General features: G+C 34.6%; 1 protein-coding gene across 5 annotated transcripts in view; it reads left to right on the top strand.

Annotated features, from left to right (window-relative positions):
* The window catches only part of TRPC1 (transient receptor potential cation channel subfamily C member 1), a 70,470-nt gene that overhangs the window by 23,147 nt on the left and 25,671 nt on the right, over positions 1–21,652 (top strand). For all 5 annotated transcript variants that reach the window (XM_032408535.1, XM_032408533.1, XM_032408538.1 and 2 more), the window contains 3 exons: positions 11,861–11,992; positions 14,872–15,067; positions 19,540–19,876. In XM_032408535.1, the coding sequence (XP_032264426.1) occupies positions 11,861–11,992; positions 14,872–15,067; positions 19,540–19,876 (665 nt within the window). The remainder of the gene's footprint in view (positions 1–11,860; positions 11,993–14,871; positions 15,068–19,539; positions 19,877–21,652) is intronic.

The following is a 21,652-nucleotide window of genomic DNA, read 5'->3' as shown; positions in this document are numbered from 1 at the left end:
AATATAAATATTTCCAAATTGTATGCTTATTAAATATGTGTATAGTTGAAACAGCTGAGGTTGTAGGAATTGGGGCTGGAGAGAACACTAAGCCTGGCTTGGTTTCAGGTGGGGGGAAAAGCTTTGTTCTGAAAGCTTTTAGAGGAGCTGTGGCTTGAGCTTGGTCTTTAGGTATGAATAACAATAAAAAGAGGGGCCCTGGGTGGCTCAGTTGGTTAAGCTCTGACTCTTGATTTTGTTGCAGGTCATGATTTCAGGGTCATGAGATTGAGCCCCTTGTTGGCTCTGTGCTCAGTGGGGAGTCTGCTTGAAATTCTCTCTTTTCCTCCCCCTCTACCCCACTCCTCCTCAAATAAATTAATAAATAAAATCTTAAAAAAAATAAAAACGTTTTATGCAGAAAGTACAGTATGTGATTGTGGTTTATTTAGGGAACTCCAAATGATGTGGTGTATTTACAGAAAAGTTTGAGAGTTTGTTATTGATATTTGGGAAAACAGTTATAGCGAGTGTCAAAATGCCCTGACTACAAGTCATTTCTAGGAATTGCTAAGTAGAGTTGCTGAAGAAAAGGAGGCTAACAAAATGAGTAAAAAGAGATACGGGTAAAGGTTTTGGTGAAGTTGAAGGGCCAATATACTGGCAATAAGAAAATGAGGCAATCTGTATTTACAAAGTTACTGGTTTTTAAATTTTAGAGATGCTGAAGTTCCAGGTGAGGATAAGGTCTAGGGGCAATAATTTTATTTTATTATCATTATTTTTTATTTATTTATTTTTAAAGATTTTATTTATTTGAGAGAGAGAGCACAAGCAGCGGGTAGAGGGGGGACAGAGGAAGAGGGAGAAGCAGACTCTCTGCTGAGCAGGGAGCCCAATGCGGGACTTGATCCCAGGACTCTGGGATCATGACCTGAGCCAAAGGCAGATGTTTGACTGAGCCACCCAGGCACCCCTTAGGGGCGATAATTTTAAATGGGGTAGGGAAGGGTAATGGACCATTGCAGTTTAGAAAAACATTTTCAGAATATAATTGCTGTGATTTGGTTTTAGTCTCAATTATTTGATGTGTTGTGAAATTTCAAATAACTTTAAAGAAATGTTTGCAATCTTTATTATCTATCAAGGAAAGGCAAAGTTTTTTAAAAGTTGAGAAATGCTTTGTTTAAACTGCACAATGATTTTTATAGTTTTGAGTTTGAATGCCTGTAAGCCTAAAGTATATTCAACTTTACTCCTATTATTACCCACTTCACCCTTGAAAGCAATTGAATTTGTACAACTTGGCTAGAAGAGTAGGATTTGGCATTGAGAAAATCAGTGAACTATGAGGCTCTAGTAATACTAGTTTGAAAACTATTTATTTTAACTACACAAGTAATATGTGAATAAATCCTCAAATCTGGGTAAAAATTCTAACTTTAATTTTGAGCAGATGTCCTTTGACCAACCTCAATTCTCCTCCTGTCTCTGGATCTAACTAGTATGATCAGCTTGAGGTTCTATATTCTGCTCAATGACTAGAATTCTAATTGGTTAGAAATGTGACTCTTAACTGTGGTGTTAGATTGGAAGCTAGTCTCCATCAATGACCATCTGTTACATGTTGAAGTTAGAAATTCCTCTCCTGATTTCTGTCTATGCAGATTCCATTAAAATTTCCTCTCCTATTTCATTAATTTTGCCTATCTGATATTAATCTTGTCTCATCTACTCCGTTCTTATTGTTGTCCAAATATTTAGGTTGAACCATATGAAATTACTCACTGTCTTAAAAGTATTTTGGACAATGTAGAATTTCATATTCCCATATTCTTCTTGGTGTGGATGAACACCAGAAAGTTATGTAGAATATAATCTCATAACTCTACAGACCTCAAAAAAGTTTGTGTTTGTTTTTTTTTAAAGATTTATTTGTTTGTTTATTTTAGAGAGAGAGAGAGAGCATGTGCACATGAGTGGGGTTGAGGGGGTGGAGAGGCAGAGAAAGAGGAAGAGAGAATCTTCAAGCAGACTCCCCACTGATCGTGGAGCCGAACCAGGACACTGGGATGATGATCTGAGCTGAAAGCCAGAGTTGGCTACTTAACCAACTGAGCCACCCAGGCACCCCAAAAAATTTTTTTTAAATATGGAGATTGATGATATGCAGTAAATGTATACAGGTGCAGTAAATGTATACAGGTGTATACTATCACCAGAATCCAATATTCTGTCATTTCCATCACTGGAAGAAGTTCTGTCATGCCCCTTTTTAGTCAGTCCCTGCTCCCATTCCTAGCTCCAGGCAACCACAGATCTTTTTTCTGTCTATAACCTATAGTTTTTTTCTTTTCTAGAAATTTCATATAAATAGAATCATACAATATATTGACTTATGTCTCTAGCTTCTCTTACTTAGCATAATATTTTGAGGTTCATTCATATTGCATATATCAGTAGTTTATTCCTTTTTATTGTTGAGTAGTATATCATTTTAAGGATGAAGGATGAATCTTTTGTTTATACATTCACTAGATGATGGACATTTGAGATGTTTCTAGTTTTTGGCAGTGAACATTCACATATAAGTTTTTGTGTAGACATATTTTTTTTATTTCTGTTGGGTAGATACCTAGGAGTGGAATTACTGGGTTGTATGGTAAGTGTATGTTTAACTTTTTAAGTAACTGCCGAACTGTTTTCCAAAGTGATTGTATCATTTTACATTCTCATCAGTGATATATGATGGTTTCAATTCCTCCACATGGTCACCAACACTTTATATTGTTAGTTTTTTTGATCTTAGCCATTTTAGCAGAAGTGTAGTAGTATCTCATTGTGGTTTTAATTTGCATTTCCCTTATGCCTTATAATATCAACCATCTTATCATGTGTTTATATGTCATTAATATATCTTCTTTGATGAAGTATCTATTCAGATTTTTTCCCATTTTTAAAAATTGGGTTGTTTGTCTTATTAAGTTGTAAAAGTTCCTTGTATATTCTGGACACAAGTCCTTTATCAGATATATGTTTTGCAAATGAATTCTCCCAGTCTGTGACTTGTCTTTTCATTTTCTTCTTGGTGTCTTTTGAAGAGCAAAACTTTTAATTTTGATGAGGCCCATTTTATCACTTTTATCTTTTGTAGATTATTTCTTGTGTCATATGTATGAAATATTTGCCTAACCCAAGGTCACAAAGATTTTCTCCTAGAAAATCTGTTTTCTTCTAGAAGTTTTATAGTTGTATGATTTACATTTAAGTCTATAATCTATTTTGAGTAAACTTTTATATGTGTGTGAGATAAAGATCTAAGTTCTTTTTTTTAATTTTTTTGCAATATCCAATCATTTGTTCTACTACCATTTGTTGAAGAGTATTGTTTTCCCCAGTAAATTAGCTTTACACCTTAGAAATCATTTGAGCGTATATGTATGATTTTATTTCTAGACTCTAATTTGTTCCATTAATCTATAAGTCTGTCCTTACACCAATATCACTGTGTCCTGATTACTGTAATTTTATAGTCAACTTTTAAATCAGATAATGTATATGATTTCACTCATATGTGGAATTTCAGAAACAGATGACCATAAGGAAAAAAAAAGAGAGAGGCAAACCATAAAACAGACTCTTAACTATAGAGAACAAACTGAGGGTTGCTGAAGGGGAGGTGGGCAGGGGAATGGGTTAAATGGGTGATGGGTATTAAGGAGGCACTTGTGATGAGCACTGGGTGTTATTTTTTTTAAGATTTTTATTTACTTTTTTTCGAGAGAGAGAAGTGGGGGGAAGGGCAGAGGGAGAAGTAGACTCCCCGTTGAGCAGGGAACCCGATGTGGGACTCAATGCCAGGACCCTGGGATCATGACCCGAGCCAAAGGCAGACACCCAACCAACTGAGCCACCCAGGCACCCAGAGCACTGGGTGTTATATGTAAACAATGAATCACTAAATTCTACTTCTGAAACTAATATTACACCATATGTTAACTAACTGGAATTTAAATAAAAACTTGAAACAAAATGTAAGTCTTTCATCTTTCATCCTTTTTTTAAAATTTTTGGCTAGGCTGTGTTCTTTGCATTTGCAAATAAAGTTTAGAATGAGTTATCAATTTTTACAAAAATACCTGCTTGGATTTTTAAGAGGAGTTGCATTAAACCAATTTGGAGAGGATTGCCATTTTAATAATAATAAATCTTTCAATCTGTGAACATGGTATATCTCTCCATTTTATTAGATCTTCCTAATTACTTTCAGCAATGTTTTCTAGTCTTCAGTGTATAGGTCTTGTGCTTCATTTTTACAATTTATTTTACAATTTATTCCTAAGTATTTTATTTGTTTTGATAATATTGCACATGAATTGCTTTCTTAATTTCATTTGTAGATGGTTCATTGCTAGTATATAGAAATAAAACTGATTTTGTATCTTGTGATCTTGCTAAACTCATTTATTCTAATAGAGCTTTTTGTTTGTTTGCTTTTTAGATTCCTAAAGATTTTTATATATAAGATTATATCATCTGTAAGTAGAGACAGTTTTACTTCTTTTCCGATCTTTAGGACTTCATTTTTCTTGCCTTATTGCACTGGCTAGAACCTCCAGTGTGATGTTGAATGTAAGTTAGTAAGAGTGAATATCCTTGCCTTGGATTCTTGGTTCTGAATTTTCTATTTGGGATTTTCTATTTATAGTATCACAGGAAATAGTTTTACTGCCCTAAAGATCCCCTACATTACACTTATTTAGCCCTCCCTCACCCCAAACCCCTGGCAACCACTGATTTTTTTTTTTTTACTGTCTCCATGGTTTTAACTTTTCTCTGTAATGTCATATAATTGGAATCATATAGTATGTAGCCTTTTCATATTGGCTTCTTTCACTTAGTAATATGCATTTAAGTTTCCTTCATGTTTTTCATGGCTTGACAGTATGATTCTTTTTAACACTGAATAATACTCCATTGTATGAAGGTACTACAGTTTATCCATTCATTTACTGAAAGACATCTTGATTGCTTCCAAGTTTTGGAAGTTATAAATAAAGCTGTTATAAACATTAATGTAAAGGTTTTTGTGTGGACATAAGTTTTCAACTCATTAGATAAATACCAAGAAGTGTGATTGCTGGATCATATGGTAAGAATATGTGTACTTTTTTTTTTTTTTAAGATTTTATTCATTTATTGACAGAGAGAGACACAGAGAGAGAGGGAACACAAGCAGGGGGAGTGGGAAAGGGAGAAGCAGGCCTCCCGCCAAGCAGGGAGCCCGATGCGGGGCTTGATCCCAGGACCGTGGGATCACGACCCGAGCCGAAGGCAGACGCTTAACGACTGAGCCACCCAGGCACCCCAAGAATATGTGTACTTTTTTAAGAAACTGCCAAACTGTCTTGCAAATTGCTTGCACCATTCAGCATTCCTACCAACAATGAATGAAGTTCATGTTGCTCCACATCCTGACCAGCATTTGATATTGTCAGGGTTTGGATTTTGGCCTTTCTAATGGGTGTGTAATGGTATAGTATCTCACTGTTGCTTTAATTGCCATTCCCTAGTGATGTATGATGTTGTACATCTCTATATGCTTATTTGCCATCTGTATATCTTCCTTTGTGAGATGTCTGTTCAGATCTCTTGCCTACTTTTTAATTGGATTGTTTGTTTTCTTATTGTTGAGTTTTAAGAGTTCTTTGTATACTTTATATACAGGGTCCTTTATCAGATATGTTTTTTGCAAATATTTTTTCCCAGCCTGTGGCTTGTCTTTTCATTCTCTTAATTCATGGTTTATTTTAAAATGTGCTGTTGTACTTTCACATATTTTGGGATTTCCCAGATTTCTTTCTACTGGTGATTTCTAATTTAATTTCTAAATTAATTGATTGGAGAATATACTGTATTTTTAAAATAACTTTATTGAGGAGCACCTGGGTGGCTCAGTCAGTTGAGCATCTGCCTTCTGGCTCAGGTCATGATCCCAGCATCCTGGGATGGAGCCCCGTGTCAGGCTCCCTGCTCAGTGGGGAGTCTGATTCTCCCTCCCTCTGCTCTTGCGCTCTTTCTCTCTCTCTCCCTCTCAAATAAATAAATAAAATCTTTAAAAAATAACTTTATTGAGATGTAATTTATTGAGATATAATTCATATATTTTAAAATTCACCCTTTTACAATATTCATGTAGTTATACATTGACCATCATATCTAATTCCAGAACATTTCATCACATCCAGAAGAAACACTATACTCATTAACAGTCACTCTCCCAGCTGCTGGAAACCACTAAATTTACTTTCTGTTCTTATGGGTTTGCCTTTTCTGGATATTTCATTCTATCAGTTATCTTTTCACTTTTTTTGATGATGTACTTTGAAGCATAGAAGTTTTAAATTTTGGTGGTGTCCAGTTGACCTCTTTTTGGTATTATAGCTAAGAAACCATTGCTTAATTTGGAGAAAGTACTTTTTATGATTTCATTCTTTAAAAAGATGTATATTAAGACTAGTTCTATGGACTACCATGTAGTTTGACATGGAGAATATTCTTTGTACTCTTGAAATAATACTCTTGAATATTCTATGTACTCTTGGGGTGAGCATTCAATAAATTTCAGTTCAATCATATATTCTTTCATAGTATTTGAGTTTTCCTTATCCCTCCTGGTTTTCTATCCATTTATTTTACCAATTTCTGGGAGAGAAATATTAGATCTCAGAATGTTTCAGAATATATAACTTATCCTTGGCAGATGGAGTGTTCTGTCAGTGTCTAGTTGGTTAATGGTGTTGCTTAATTCTTTTCTTCCCTTGTTGACTTTTGTCTGGTTGTTCTATCCATTATTGAAAGTGGGGTATTAAAGTCTCTGTTTGTTATTGTTCAGTTGTCTATTTTTCCATTTCTATTAATTTTTCTTCATGATTTTGGTGCTCTGTTGTTAGTTACAAATATGTTTATAAATGTTATATCTTCTTTGACCTTTTATCATTATAAAATGTCCCTCTTTATTGCTAGTAACATTTTTTTGTTTGTTTTAAAGTCTGATATTAGTATAGCTACTCCAGCTTTCCTGTGGTTGCTGTTTGCATGATATATCTTTTTCCAGACTTTTACTTTCAATCTATTTGTATCTTTGAATCTAAATTGTATCTCCTGTAGACAACATATAGTTAGATTATGCTTTTTTAAAATCTAGTCTGACAACTTCTGCCTTTTAATTGGATTGTTTAAACCATTCACATTTAATGTTATTAACATAGTTGTATTCACATATGTCATTTTGCTTTCTGGTTTCTGTATGTCTCTTCTTTTGTTTCCTTTATGTCTTTCTTTCTTGTTCTCTGTTCCTTCATTAGTGCTTTCTTTTGCATTGAGTGTATATTTTCTAATTAGCATTTTAATATCATTAATGAATTACTTATTATATGTTTTCAGGGTTTTTTAAAAATTTTCAGCTTCAGATTAATACTAGCTTAATTCTAATAATATATAGAATGTTACTTCCATATAGCTCTATTCTCTTTTCCATTCTTTTAATGGTAATTGTTATACATATTTCATCTATTAATATTACAAACCCAACAACATATTGTTGTAATTATTATTTTACTGTCATCATTTCTTTAGTCTATTACAGCTGTAGTCCTGTCCACTTATTTTGTGCTGTTATTGGTGAATACATTATATATGTATTACATTTCTCTGTGTTATTATAGTCCAAATGATACATTGTACACATATTATTTTATATAATTGCTTTTTAAAGATTATTTTTATTATTATTTTTTAAAAGACTTTATTTATTTACTTGACACAGAGAGAGAGAGAGAGCACAAGTAGGCAGAGTGGTAGGCAGAGGGAGAGGGAGCAGAGCAGGGAGTCCAACGTGGGGCTCGATCCCAGAACCCTGGGATCTGACCTGAGCCAAATGCAGACACTCAACTGACTGAGCCACCCAGGCACCCCATATTTATTTATTTATTTAAGGGAGAGGGAGAGAGAGAATCTCAAGCAGATTCCACAGCATGGAGCCTGATGAGCATGGAGCCTGATGTGGGGCTGGATCTTATGACTCTGAGATCATGACCAGAGCTAAAATCAAGAGTCTGATGCTTAACTGACTGAGCCACCCAGACACCCCTATATAATTGCTTTTTAAATCAGTTAAGAGGCAGAGAGAAATATACATTTATAGTGTCTTTTATAATTACATAACTACTTTTACTTGTGCTCTTTGTTCATGTGGATTTGAATTACCATCTTGGATCACTTGCTCTCAGCTTGAAGAACTTCCTTTAGTATTTCTTGTAAGGCAGGTCTGCTAGGAATGTATTCAATTAGTCTTTGTTTATCAGGTAAAGTTCTTATTTTGCCTTTACTTTTGAATAATAGGTTTGCTGGTTATAGGATTTTTGATAGTTTTTTTTTTCTTTGCGTGCTTTGAATATTTTATCCCTCTATTGTTTCTACTGAGAAGTCTGCTGTTAGTCTTATTGGGGTTCCCTTGTAAGTGACTCATCACTTTCCTCTTGTTGCTTTCAAGATTTTTTCCCTGCCTTTGACTTTCAGCATATTTACCATGATTTGGTTTTTGAGTCTATTTGCATTCATCCTACTTGGAATTTGTTGAGTTTCTTGGATGTGCAGGTTATTGTTTTTCAATAAATATGGTAAGTTGTTAGCCATTATTTTTCCAAATATTTTTTCTTCTTCTCTTCTCTCCTGGTATATACCCATTATGAGTATGTTGTTGTATTTAATAGTATTACATATCTCTGTGAATTTCTGTTCATTTTTCCTCATTCTTTTTCTTCTCTTTATTCTTTGGCTTCCATAATCTCTATCGATATATCTTTAAGATTGGTAGTTCTTTCTCCTGCAAGTTCAGATCTACTGTTGAGCCCTGCATTATTTTGCTAAGGCTAACATAATAAGATACCACACTGGGTGACTTAAACAACAGAAATTATTGTCTTACAATTCTGGGGCCTAGGAATCCAAAATCAAGGTGTTGGCAGGGTTGGTTTATTCTGAGGGCTGTGAAGGAAGATTCTGTTCCAGGCCTCTTGTCATCGGCTTGTAGATGGACATCTTCATGTTCAGATGGTATTCTCTCTGTTTGTATTCCTGTCTTCACAATACCCCGAATTTTTTATAAGGACACTAATCATATTGGATTTAGTTCCACCTTAATGTCCTCATTGTTACTTGATTACCTCTTTAGAGACCCTGTCTTCAAATAAGTTCACATTTTGAGGTACTAGTGGATAAGACTTCAACATGTGAACTCTAGGGGGACACAGCCCAACCTATTACAAGCCCCTCTAGTGAATTGTAAATTTTAGTTGTTGTACTTTTCAATTTCATAATTTCCATTTTGTTCTTTTTCATAATTTATGTTTCTGTATTGATATTCTCTGCTTGAGAATCTGCATGATTGTCATCATGTCCTCTTTTACTTCTTTAATCATACTTTCTTTAGTTTTGTGTATATATTTATAATGGCTACTTTGAAATCTTTTTCTGTTAAATCTGACTTCTGGTCACTCTCAAAGGCAGTTTCTGTTACCTGTTTGGGTTTTTTTTTCTCCCACTTGGGTATGAAACATGTTTTCTTATTTCTTTGCATGTCTCCTAATTTTTCACTGGAAACTGGACATTTTAGATAATATATTGTAGCAACTCTGTGTGCTGGTTCCCTCCATTTTCTGGGCCTTGCTATTGTTATTTACTTTTTTTTTTTTTTTTTTTTTTTTAGCATCTGGCTGGATTATTTTTGTGAAGTCTGTTTTCCCCCTCTGCTGTTGCTCCTCAGTGAGGCACAGCTTGACTTTTTCTTGCACATCTAGTATTTCTTTGTTTGAAATCTGGACAGTCTAGTATATATTGTAGCAACTATGAATACTGTTTTACTTTTTCTAAGATTGTTTTTTTATTATTATTTTTCTGGCCTGCAAAATCTGTCTCCCTGTAATGTACAATTGTAGATCTCTGTGCCTAATTTAGTTTTTGATTCTTATTTTTTTTTTAATTTATTTATTTTAGAGAGAGAGTGCACATGTAATGGGGGGGCGGGGCAGAGGGAGAGAATCTTCAAGCAGACTCCCTGTTGAGCACAGAGCTGGATGCAGGGCTCAATCCCACAACCCATGAGATCATGACCTGGGCTGAAACCAAGAGTCAGATGCTTAACCTACTGAGCCACCCAGGTGCCCCTGATTATTTTTATTTTTTAGCCTTGATTCCTAAGGGTCATTTCAGGGTCTGTATAGGTGAGCCACTGATTTGGGTAAAGTTTATGCTAATACACTCTGAGCCTTTAAGAGTTCTACTGCCTCCTGATGAATCTCTGGGTTAGTTGGGGAATACAGACAAACAATAAATTGGGGAAAAAGTATTTAAAATACTTTGACTAGACAAAGGGCTAATTTCTTTGATATGTAGATCTTACAAATTGATTTTAAAAAATAAACAATTATCAGAAGAATAGGCTAATGAAAATGAACAGGAGTTTACAGAAATAGTATAAATGAATAGTAAACAGGGAAGGACGCTTAAGCTTCTAAAGAAATTCAGATAAAATTCCATTTTTCATCTGTTAGAGTGGCAAAATACTAATGATGATGTAGGGGAAAATGAGCTCTCCTTATTGTTAGTGCTTTGGAAGCAGCTATTAGAATTTAAAATACACATGCCATTTTATCCAGCAATTCTAAGTGTGCAAAGAATATATGAATTAAAGAATATTCATTGCTGCGTTATTTATAGAAGTAAAAAATTAGAAGCAACTGAAATTTCCATTTTTGGAGATCTGATGAGATGCCATCAAATGGGAAACCATCCAGTTTTGGGAAAAAATGACATGACTCTATATGTAGTGATATAGAAGGAGTTGTTCCTTTATATAGTATGTCTGATTATGTTTGTGTGTGAATCAAAAATGTCAAGGATATTCACAATTCTCTGTAAGTGACCATTCTTTGAGGAGTAGAGTTGGTGGAAGGAGGAGAACTGGGGACCATCAAGTTTCTAAATTGCTTGCTTTATTTATTTGTTTATTTACTTAATTATTTGACAGAGAGAGAGTGAGAGCACAAGAAGGGGGAACAGCAGGCAGAGGGAGAGGGAGAAGCAGGCTTCCCTCTGAGCAGGGAGCCTGATGTGGGCCTCGATCCCAGACCCCAGGATCATGATCTAAGCTGAAGGCAGATGCTTAACCGACTGAGCACCCAAGCGCCCCTAAACTGCTTGCTTTTTTTAATAACAAGCATGTATTTATGTTTGGGAGAAAATATATAATATCTATCAAATTTATAAATTAAGAATTATATGTTTATAAATGAAAGAATTATAGCAAAAATTTCCTGGTTTGCTTCCTATTTAGGTATTGAATGTGAACCTTAACTAGTTTACAGAGGTAAAGGAATGTGCTTTTCTGTTAGCTAGAGATTATGCATAAATGAATGATTTCATTCTTAAGATTTGAAACATCTTTAAGAAACAACCTGGTTGAGTGAGTCATGTGTTATACATATCTAGCATATTAATGTAGTCTTATCACTGAGGAAGGAAAAATTTAATAACCATTCACATCATATTCAAAATGTATTAGTTACTAGCCTATTTCATTTAAAATAATATTGGATTCAGGAATAGAAATTTTTTAATTAAATTGGATTGAAAAATACAAAGACTTATTTTTTAAGTCTTTTTCTTTTTATGTAGTTATCCTAAGTATATTATAGTTGTTTTATTTTCTTTTAATTTTATAGTATTTTAATTTTAAATTTATGAAAATTGTAGGTTGAAAATACTAATTATATGTGTACAATCCATTTATTTTACATTATGGAATCAAATTTTATCACAGGTTTCGTCTTGATATATATCGCTGTTTGGCCAGTCCAGCTCTAATAATGTTAACAGAGGAGGATCCAATTCTGAGAGCATTTGAACTTAGTGCTGATTTAAAAGAATTAAGCCTTGTGGAGGTGGAATTCAGGTGGGAATGAGTGGAAATTGTAAATTATATCCTTTTTTTCCAGAATCCCTTCAACCTGAGTTTTTTTTCATGAACCAAATTCATGTTTATATTTATTTTCTTTTGATCCAAGATGACCAGACCTTGCTGCCACCTACTTGGGATTTTCCTTCAGGCTCAATGGAATAGACTTTGATGTTACTTAGGTCACTCTTTCCCCACCTGCCCTTTGCCATTCTTGCACCATCCTTAAATTCCCCCTTTGTTTAATGTTGCCAAAGGAGTTCTAAGAGTGAAGAGTGGGGGGTGTGGCAGCCTTAAGCAAGAGGAAATTTGTAACTGCTCTCTATTCTACCTCCCCTCATTCCTAGATACTATAATCATCCTGAGAGCCTGATCCTTCATAACTTTCAGAAGCATATAAAATGCTTTCTGTGTGTCAGGGACATTCCACACACACAGACATAGTCCCTTTTCACTGTTTGGTGAGATTTTCTATTAGGAGACACATAACATGTAGACATAAAAAATAAAATACTACTGGTTAAGAGGGATGAATCCCATTCTGAGTTTTCTTCTGAAATGAAGAGTTAAATGTAATTTTGACACAAAGAATCATTGTTATCAATTTCCCTTAGAGAGTTAAGTTGGGGAGACAAAAAAAAGGTTTTGGAAAAAGCAGCCTATTACATAGAAATAAAATACTACTGATTAAGAGGGATGAATCCCATTCTGAGTTTTCTTCTGAAATGAAGAGTTAAATGTAATTTTGACACAAAGAATCATTGTTATCAATTTCCCTTGGAGAGTTAAGTTGGGGGGACAAAAAAAAGGCTCTGGAAAAAGCAGCCTATTAAACTACTAATTTAAACATTAAAAAAATAAAAGTCCTTAGAAAACTACATTTCGTAGACTTGAGGAAAAGCTTTGAGATTTTCCCTTATGTTAAAGTATCCCTGGTGGCCCCCGAAGAAGGAGAAATTGATCATTTCTTGCCAGTTCCTGCTGTGAGGTTTCTGGGGGGCAGGTAATACCTATCTCTACCTTTCCTTTTAAGTCTAACTGCCGTGGGAGCCTCCTGTCTTTGCATTACACTCCTCTCGTGACTTGACAAGATGGAAAGATTCAGACTTCTTCCTGGAAGGCCGATAAGAAGCTTGAAGTTTTCTTATGCCTTAACAGCAGAGTATAGTGTGTTCTTGATAGCTGAGTTCTAGAAACTTTTTAAATATACCTGTTTATAAGTTTTCAAGTATGGAACTCCTGTATTTCAATTTGGATAAGTTAAAATTTATTTAAACTTGATATGACATAAAGTATATACTTTGAGAAACACATAAGACATGGTTAAAATGTAACTTGTTGCTACTTTTAACTTATTAGCATATGAGGCTATTAATAAATTATTCCTTTTAAATCTGAAGAACTTCCTATTATAATCTTATAATTGGAGTTCTGAGTTACCTTATAAAATAGAATTCATTCAGCTCCTTCCAAAAAGGATTTGAAGCAACTGCTATGATTATTCTGTAATCATAGGATAATAAAGTTAGATTTTGAACATAGATCATAGAATCCATTTACTTCAATCCCCTTGTTTTTTGTAGACAGGGAAGGTGATCTATATAGGTTAGATATCTTACTGATAGCAGCATCTAATTAGGAACAGAGTTAGCAAAAGTTATAACTAGAACATGGGACTCCTGGCTTCTAGTCTACTATATTTCCATCTAAACTATATAGCCACTTATTAGTCTTCTAATAATTTGTTAAAGATTAAGAAAATTAGATTAATAGAATATATTAATTTTACTGAATTTAGTGGTCTGTCAGTGTTTACCTAAAGATGAGACCTCTTTGTAATAATACACACTTTTGATGAATATTCTCATCTGTAATTAGATTCCTACACTAAGAAGCAGTAATACTTCATTTGTTAAAGAAATCCAATTACTTATTCTTGGGTAGTTTTGGTTATCTAGTAAATGCAAAGAGTAGATGAGAAAAATGTTAGCCTCTAAGGAAAAGTTTTTAATTCTTTGAGTGATAATTTTCTGTTCATGGAAAATCCCATTGTATAGATGATTAATCATTGGGAAATTTTTCTGTTTTCCCTTCCTTTCCCAGTAAGGAGAAAAAAACTGAATAAAAATTATTTTCTAAAATCTGATCCCAGTTGACTCATATTTATTTCTAACTTTATTTTCAAGTTATTATACTCAGATGTAATTTTAACGTAATTGATGTTCTTAAAGAGGATTATCTGTTAAAACTTCTTAATTTCTCACAAGTTGGTTGATTTAGGCCTATCTTTAACCAGCAGTTAAAATCCTAAGTTTCAAGGAGTAGTGATTATGAAAGGAAATTCTTTACTAGGAGTATTTCATGTTCTTTTCTTTCCAACTTGACTTTTGCTCAAATGAACACTTTAAAGTGAATCAGAATATTATTTTAATATCAGAAGTAGCATACAACATGTTGTAGACTATTATTGAAAACACCTCTCATTAAAAGTTACATAGTAATATTTATTGGATAGCATTATTATTATCTATTGTTTAGATAAGTCATATAAAAGGAAGTTTTATATCAAACTTACAGAGAATAAGGGCAAATGAGTTAATAACTGGTTGACAACTATAATCAGAATTTCTAGGAATATCAGTATATATAAGGAAATACTGTACTCATCTAAAATTATCAGTGTGAAACACAGAGTACATAATTGTGTTAGAGTTGTCCCCAAAGCTGTAGAGAATTTATGTACCAGTAGGTTCTTTTGACCATCAGCACAAAATGACTTCAGATTTTGTATAGCTCTATCAGAATTAAAATGTTACTGAGTAAATAATTAGAAGTCAGAAGTGACATTTCTAATAATAAACTGTTGCATTTTGCAGGAATGATTATGAGGAGCTAGCCCGACAATGTAAAATGTTTGCTAAAGATTTGCTTGCACAAGCCCGGAATTCACGAGAATTGGAAGTTATCCTAAACCATACATCTAGTGATGAGCCTCTTGACAAACGGGGATTACTAGAAGAAAGAATGAATTTAAGTCGTCTAAAACTTGCTATCAAATATAACCAAAAGGAGGTATGAGGTTTTCTGTGATATATATACATTATTTTCAGGGTGCCTGGGTGGCACAGTCAGTTAAGTGTCTGACTCTTGGTTTCTGCTCAGGTCATGATCTCAGGGTCGTGAGATAGAGCCAGCCTCCTCGCTCAGTGTGGAGTCTACTTGGGGTTCTCTCTCCCTCTCCCTCTGCCCCTCCTGCTAGGCCTCTCTCTATATATAAAATAAATAAATAAATCTCTTAAAAAAGAATTATTTCCTCCACAGTGGTTCAGAGCAACTAATTAAGAATTAAAGATATGTACTCTACTATCACTTTTTTAAAAAGATTTTTATTTATTTATTTAAGAGAGGGAGCAAGAGCATGAACTGGGATGAGGGTCAGAGGGAGAGGGAGAAGCAGACTCCCTGCTGAGTGGGGAGCCCAATGTGGGGCTCGATTCCAGAACCCTGGGATCATGACCTGAGCCAAAGGCAGATGCTTACCCGACTGAGCCACCCAGGCACCCCAAGGATATGTACTTTAAAAGTTTAGTACAATGAGTATGGCATTAAGCAAATACTCAATAAATGGCAGTTGCTATTATTATTTTTTGGTTCAAGGACAGTTTTACTACTTTCATTTTTTTAAAAAAATTGAAGTATTGTTGACACAAGTTGCTTTTAACAATATTAATTATAATAATAATATGGATATTAATTTAATATTTTTGCCAAGTAGTAGCTATTGAGGTAAGATTTTGTATAGTAAGTACTTTCACAATGATGTTTCTATCTTGTGTTTTGTCAGTCATAGGTTTATTTTGTTGATTTGGTTATAAATAGCGCTTTCTATAGTAATAGTTCCTTTCTATTTAAAAGTAAAGTATCAGATAGTGTGTTTCCTGGTTCTTATTTGTTAATTCATTGAAACCCAAAGGTGGAGAAGCACATGATATGATAACTAAGTTGAATCTGGCTCTACTGGCATCATCTCTTATTAAGGGAAATACCTGTTTCTAATCCCCTCCCCCCCCCCACACACATACACACACACACACACAATACACGATTCAGGAACTTGAAGAAGGAAGGTATGCATTTTAAATTTCATTTTTTGAGATAATTTACTAAATATGGGTGTTTCTATGTAGGTAATGATATCCAGTTGATAGTATGAGGTATTGGTAAATGATACTTTTAAGATATTTTTTCTAAGACCCATTATTTTTTTTTAAAGATTTGATTTATTTATTTGAGAGAGAGAGCATGAGAGAGTGAGAGCACGAGCAGGGGAGAGGGCAGAGGGAGAAGGACAGACAGACTCCGCAGTCAGTGTAGAACCATCGCAGGGCTCAGTCTCCCGACCCTGAGATCATGACCTGAGCCAAACTCATTGGACACTCAGCCAGCTGAGCCACCCAGACGCCCTTAAGGCCCATTATTTTTATTATTAATATAGATGTTGGAATAAAACTTGCTTATCAGATTTGTATTAATATAAAAATGGGACCTGAGACAGATAATTGTGGAAGGCAAGATATAGGACCTTTGGTGCTGGAGCAGAATTTTGTATTATTTTGGTTGAAAATTTGAGCCTCATAATGGTTTGTGACTCAGGAAATTGGTACAGGAATTTTAAGGTGTTTAACATTACCTACATAATATGTCACTTATCCAGATTTCTGATTTCAAATCCTATGCTTTTTCTAGTACTCTAAGGTTCTTGATTAAGATAAAACATTTATAGGAAAAAATTAAACACAAGATTTTGGACAGTGTAACTGTAAGATTATAAATCAACAACATACCTGTGTGCTTAAAAAGGAAATACGACACTAATCTGTATAAATAGAAACAATATAGAACCCCTGATGTAATCATCCTCTAATATACATTTTGACTAGATCTTAGGTTAATTTATTTACTTCTGTGTTCCACAACCTAAAATAGACATGAAATACTAGAAAGTGATAGAATAAAGAGACAACAAGATATAAAATCAACTTAAGGGATTGGAAAAAGAACCTCAAAGAAAGGTGGAAAGACCTGAGATTATCCTGGTTAGGGAAGGAAAAACTAAGAGCCAGTTTCCTAATGATTGATATATATATATATATATATCACCTGAGGACTCACAGATGTAACCATATGTTCCATTCTAAAGAAGATGCAAGGAAACAAGGAGTAGTAATAATATTTTTATTTGAAAGGAAAATACTCTGTAATTTTAAGGATGAATGAAAATAGTTTTTTAAACTAGATTTCTAGATATGATCAAAGGGGAGGATAATATCTTCCCAAATAGTTGGTAGACTTTGTTTAGGTAATCTGTCCTGAATAGCAAACTCCTGATACTTAGTGGCATAAAACAGTATTTCATAATCATTTATAATAATTTTATAATCATTTTATTATGCTCTTGGATTGTGTAGGCCAGGAATTAGGAAAGGGCACAGCAAGGTTGGATAATTTGTCCTTGCTTCAGTATGTCTAGGGTCTCAGATGGAGATAGCTCAGATGACTGGGGGCTACAATCATCTGGAGGCTTTTTCACTCAAATGTTGGGTGCCTGAGCAGCCGCTGAGGACTCCAACAGGGAGCTCTTGAGTGGGCCGGCTGGATCCATAGAGGGTGGGCCTCCTGAGCACATACTACTGGAATCACGGAGGGGCATGGTCATCGTGGTGGGTTGACTGTGAGGAGATAGTCTAAGAAGCCTCTGAGGGCTGCCCAGAGTGCCTACATGTAGCCTGGGCTTCCTCACAGCATGGTAACTTCGGGTAGTAGGATGCTTCATATGGCAGTTAATGGCACCAAGAGCAAGTGTTCCTCAAACAAGGTAGAAGCTGCATGGCCTTTTAAAACCTACCCTCAGAAGTCACATAGTATCACTTCTTCCAGAATTTACTGATTAAAGCAATCACAGCTTTGTTGAATTGAAGGGTATGAAACATTGATAAGCCATCTCTTGATGAGAAGAGGAGCAAAGAATTTGTATCAATGTTTTAAAACCACCACAGACTTAAAACATTTCTAGTTGAAATTTTGTTCTTCAAATTGCATATTTAACATTACTGTTAATTAAATCATCATTATATAGAGGGATGGCAAGGACAGCAGTCAGTCCTTTGATATTGGGGGGAAGGGAGAAACCACTAAGTTTGGGATGCCACTAAACTGGGTAGTTGGTAGGAGGAAAAGCTATTTCTCTCCCCAGTATTTCATCTTGAGAGACAAATTAAGATCCCCTAAGAGCACTGGAATCTGAGCAGAAGAATGAAGAATGAAGTTAAGACTTAACTGCCAAAAACAAGTATAGTATATTAGGAAATTTCTTTCTTTCTTTTTTTTTTTTAAGATTTTATTTATTTATTTGAGAGAGAGAGAGAGAGCATGAGCGGTGGGAAAGGGCAGAGGGAAAGGGAGAGAAGCAGACTCCAAGCTGAGCAGGGAGCCCAACGCGGGGCTCGATCCCAGGACCCTGAGATCATGAGTCAGATGCTTACCGGATTGAGCCACCTAGTGCCCAGGATAAATCATTTTAAAAACAGAAGATTGACCAATTAGTATTTACTATCTGAATGACATTATGATCACTTGTGCTATGGTAATTTCAAACCTGATCACATTATTGTATCCACAGTTACCAGAATCCTTAAGTTATACTTCACAACATGAGCATTATATTGGGAAAATACTGCTTCTGAAATCAGTAAACAAAGAAGCTTTGTAAACTTTGATAAATTGATTCCTATACTTGAACTAGAATTTCCCTCTTATTTGGTAATATATTTCCTTTTTTTCTTACACAGAATTTAGTTTTAAGCAGATTTAAGAGTATAATACATTTTAAGAAATTCTCAATGTTTTCATGGAGCATAAATATATCTGATGTTTAGACTTGGATTGCTTTGCTATCTTAGTATCTTGGTTTCTTATAACTGAAATCAGTAGTTCTTCTAGACAAAAGTTTTTTCCTTTGGTTTGTGGTTGTTAACTTTGAAATTTCACAAATGTTATGAGAGTCTTTATTTTGCAAAATGGCTAAGTAGGCTATTAATATTAATACTTATATACTACATGCTATGAATCAGGCACTATTCTAAGAGTTTTACATTTAATCCTCGTCACAAGTTTATGAGTAGAGACTATTATTATCCCCATTTTATAGACGGGAAATTTGAGGCTTAAAGAGGTTTAAAGACTTGCTCAAGGTCAATTATTAAGTGTCAGAGCCTGGATTTGAATCCAGGTAATCTGGCTCCAGAGTCTATGCTCTCAACCTCTACACTCTTTTATTACATGTAAGAAAAACAAAAAACAAAAAATTATGTGGACTGTATAGAATTGATTTTGAAATAGTAACACTTTGAATATAAGTTAAATAATGGTATTCTCAAATTATGTTTATAGGTATTAATTGTTTATTAATAATTATTAACAGAATAATTATTCATTAATAATTATTAATATTTATTTATTTTTGTGTATGTGTGTGTTCTTTCCAGTTTGTCTCACAGTCTAACTGCCAGCAGTTCCTGAACACTGTTTGGTTTGGGCAGATGTCAGGTTACCGACGTAAGCCCACCTGTAAGAAGATAATGACTGTTTTGACAGTTGGCATCTTTTGGCCAGTTTTGTCACTTTGTTATTTGATAGCTCCCAAATCTCAGTTTGGCAGAATCATTCACACTCCTTTTATGAAATTTATTATTCATGGAGCATCATATTTCACATTCCTGCTGTTATTAAACCTCTACTCTCTTGTCTACAATGAGGATAAGAAAAACACAATGGGGCCAGCCCTTGAAAGAATAGACTATCTACTTATACTGTGGATTATTGGTAAGTGTCAAGTTTATTCAAAAGATTCTGCTTTTATATAGCCCATTAATTCTCCCTTGCTTGGTGGTATTACAAACATCTGTGTTCAGTTTATAATTTTAAACTGTTTACACAGCAAGAATTTGAACACTTTCATGATCATGGAAGACTTAACTAACATTTTTGTAACGATAAATGATCCTGAACTTGATAAGGCAGCAGATCTCTTATTTAATATTACTTAATTACATGGAAGTGAGAAATTCTTTATTCTCAGTCTCTAAAATTTTTCGTTATCATTAAAACAGGAAAATTGTGCTGGTGAATGCTTTTTTGGTATAAGAGTATGAATCTTTTCTTAGGTACTTTGAAATGTGATATATATTATACTTTCTTGCATTTGAAGAGTTAACTATTTTGTTTTATTATACCATTAGTTTTCCTTTTAAGAACTTATGAACTTACGAGGTTACATCTTTATCTTTATTATAGAAACATTATTTAAATTTAGATTTAAAGGATTCCCTGGTGACTCATTCAGTATGAACCAGTTCTTTGTAATGATACCCCGATCTCTTTAGATATGACAGGGTTGTTTTTTTTTTTAATTTTTTTTTTTTTAAGATTTTATTTATTTGACAGAGACACAGGGAGAGAGGGAACACAAGCAGGGGGAGTGGGAGAGGGAGAAGCAGGCCTCCCACCGAGCAGGGAGCCTGATGCGGGGCTTGATCCCAGGACCCTGAGATCATGACCTGAGCCGAAGACAGACGCTTAATGACTGAGCCACCCAGGCGCCCATGACAGGGTTTTTAAATATAAGATACTTTATTTTCTGAAAATTGTTTTTTATAAGTATTATGCTGTATGATAAATATTTTAAATGACCTTCTGCAGTTTTTACAGCTCTTGCCCTTTTTTGTGGGGGATGGAGGAGAGTTGAGATACAATCACATTCGTCTATTTATGGTCTTTTAATGACATCTCCTTTATTTCCCTCTGTATCTTCAGTCTTATTTTTTTTTTAATTCAATTTAGTTAACACATAGTGTATTATTAGTTTCAGGGGTAGAATTTAGTGATTCATCAGTTGCATATAACACCCAGTGCTCATTATATCAAGTGCCCTCCTTAATACCCATCACCCAATTTCCCCATCCCCCACCCACCACCCCTCCAGCAACCCTCAGTTTGTTTCCTATAGTTAAGAGTCTCTTATGGTTTGCCTCCTTCTCTGTTTTTATCTTATTCTATTTTTCCTTCCCTTCCCCTATGTTCATCTGTTTTGTTTCTTACATTCCACATATGAGTGAGGGGACCCTGGGTGGCACAGTCGGTTAAACGACTGACTCTTGGTTTCAGCTCAGGTCATGATCTCAGGGTCATGAGATCGAGCCCCACATGGGGCTCTGAGCTCATCAAGAAGTCTGCTAAGGTTTCTCTCTCCCTCTCCCTCTGCCCCTCCCCGCACTTGCTTGCATGCTGTCTCTCAAATAAATAAATAAATCTTTAAAAATATTCTACATATGACTGAAATCATATGGTCTTTCTCTAACTGACTTATTTCATTTAGCATAATACCCTCTAGTTCCATTCATGTCATTGCAAATGGCAAAGTTTCATTATTTTTGATGGCTGAGTAATATTTCATTATCTATCTATATCAATATCTATATCTATATATCACATCTTCTTTATCCATTCATCTGTTGATGGGTATCTGGGCTCTTTCCATATTTTGGCTATTGTGGACATTGCTGCTATAAACATTGGGGTGCATGTGCCCCTTCCAATCAC

Source organism: Phoca vitulina, unplaced genomic scaffold (genome assembly GCF_004348235.1).
Source record: "Phoca vitulina isolate PV1807 unplaced genomic scaffold, GSC_HSeal_1.0 scaffold10, whole genome shotgun sequence".
In the NCBI taxonomy this organism is placed as follows: Eukaryota; Metazoa; Chordata; class Mammalia; order Carnivora; family Phocidae; genus Phoca; species Phoca vitulina.
Note: the sequence above shows the minus strand (reverse complement) of the source record. Positions and strands in the feature narration are given on the sequence as shown.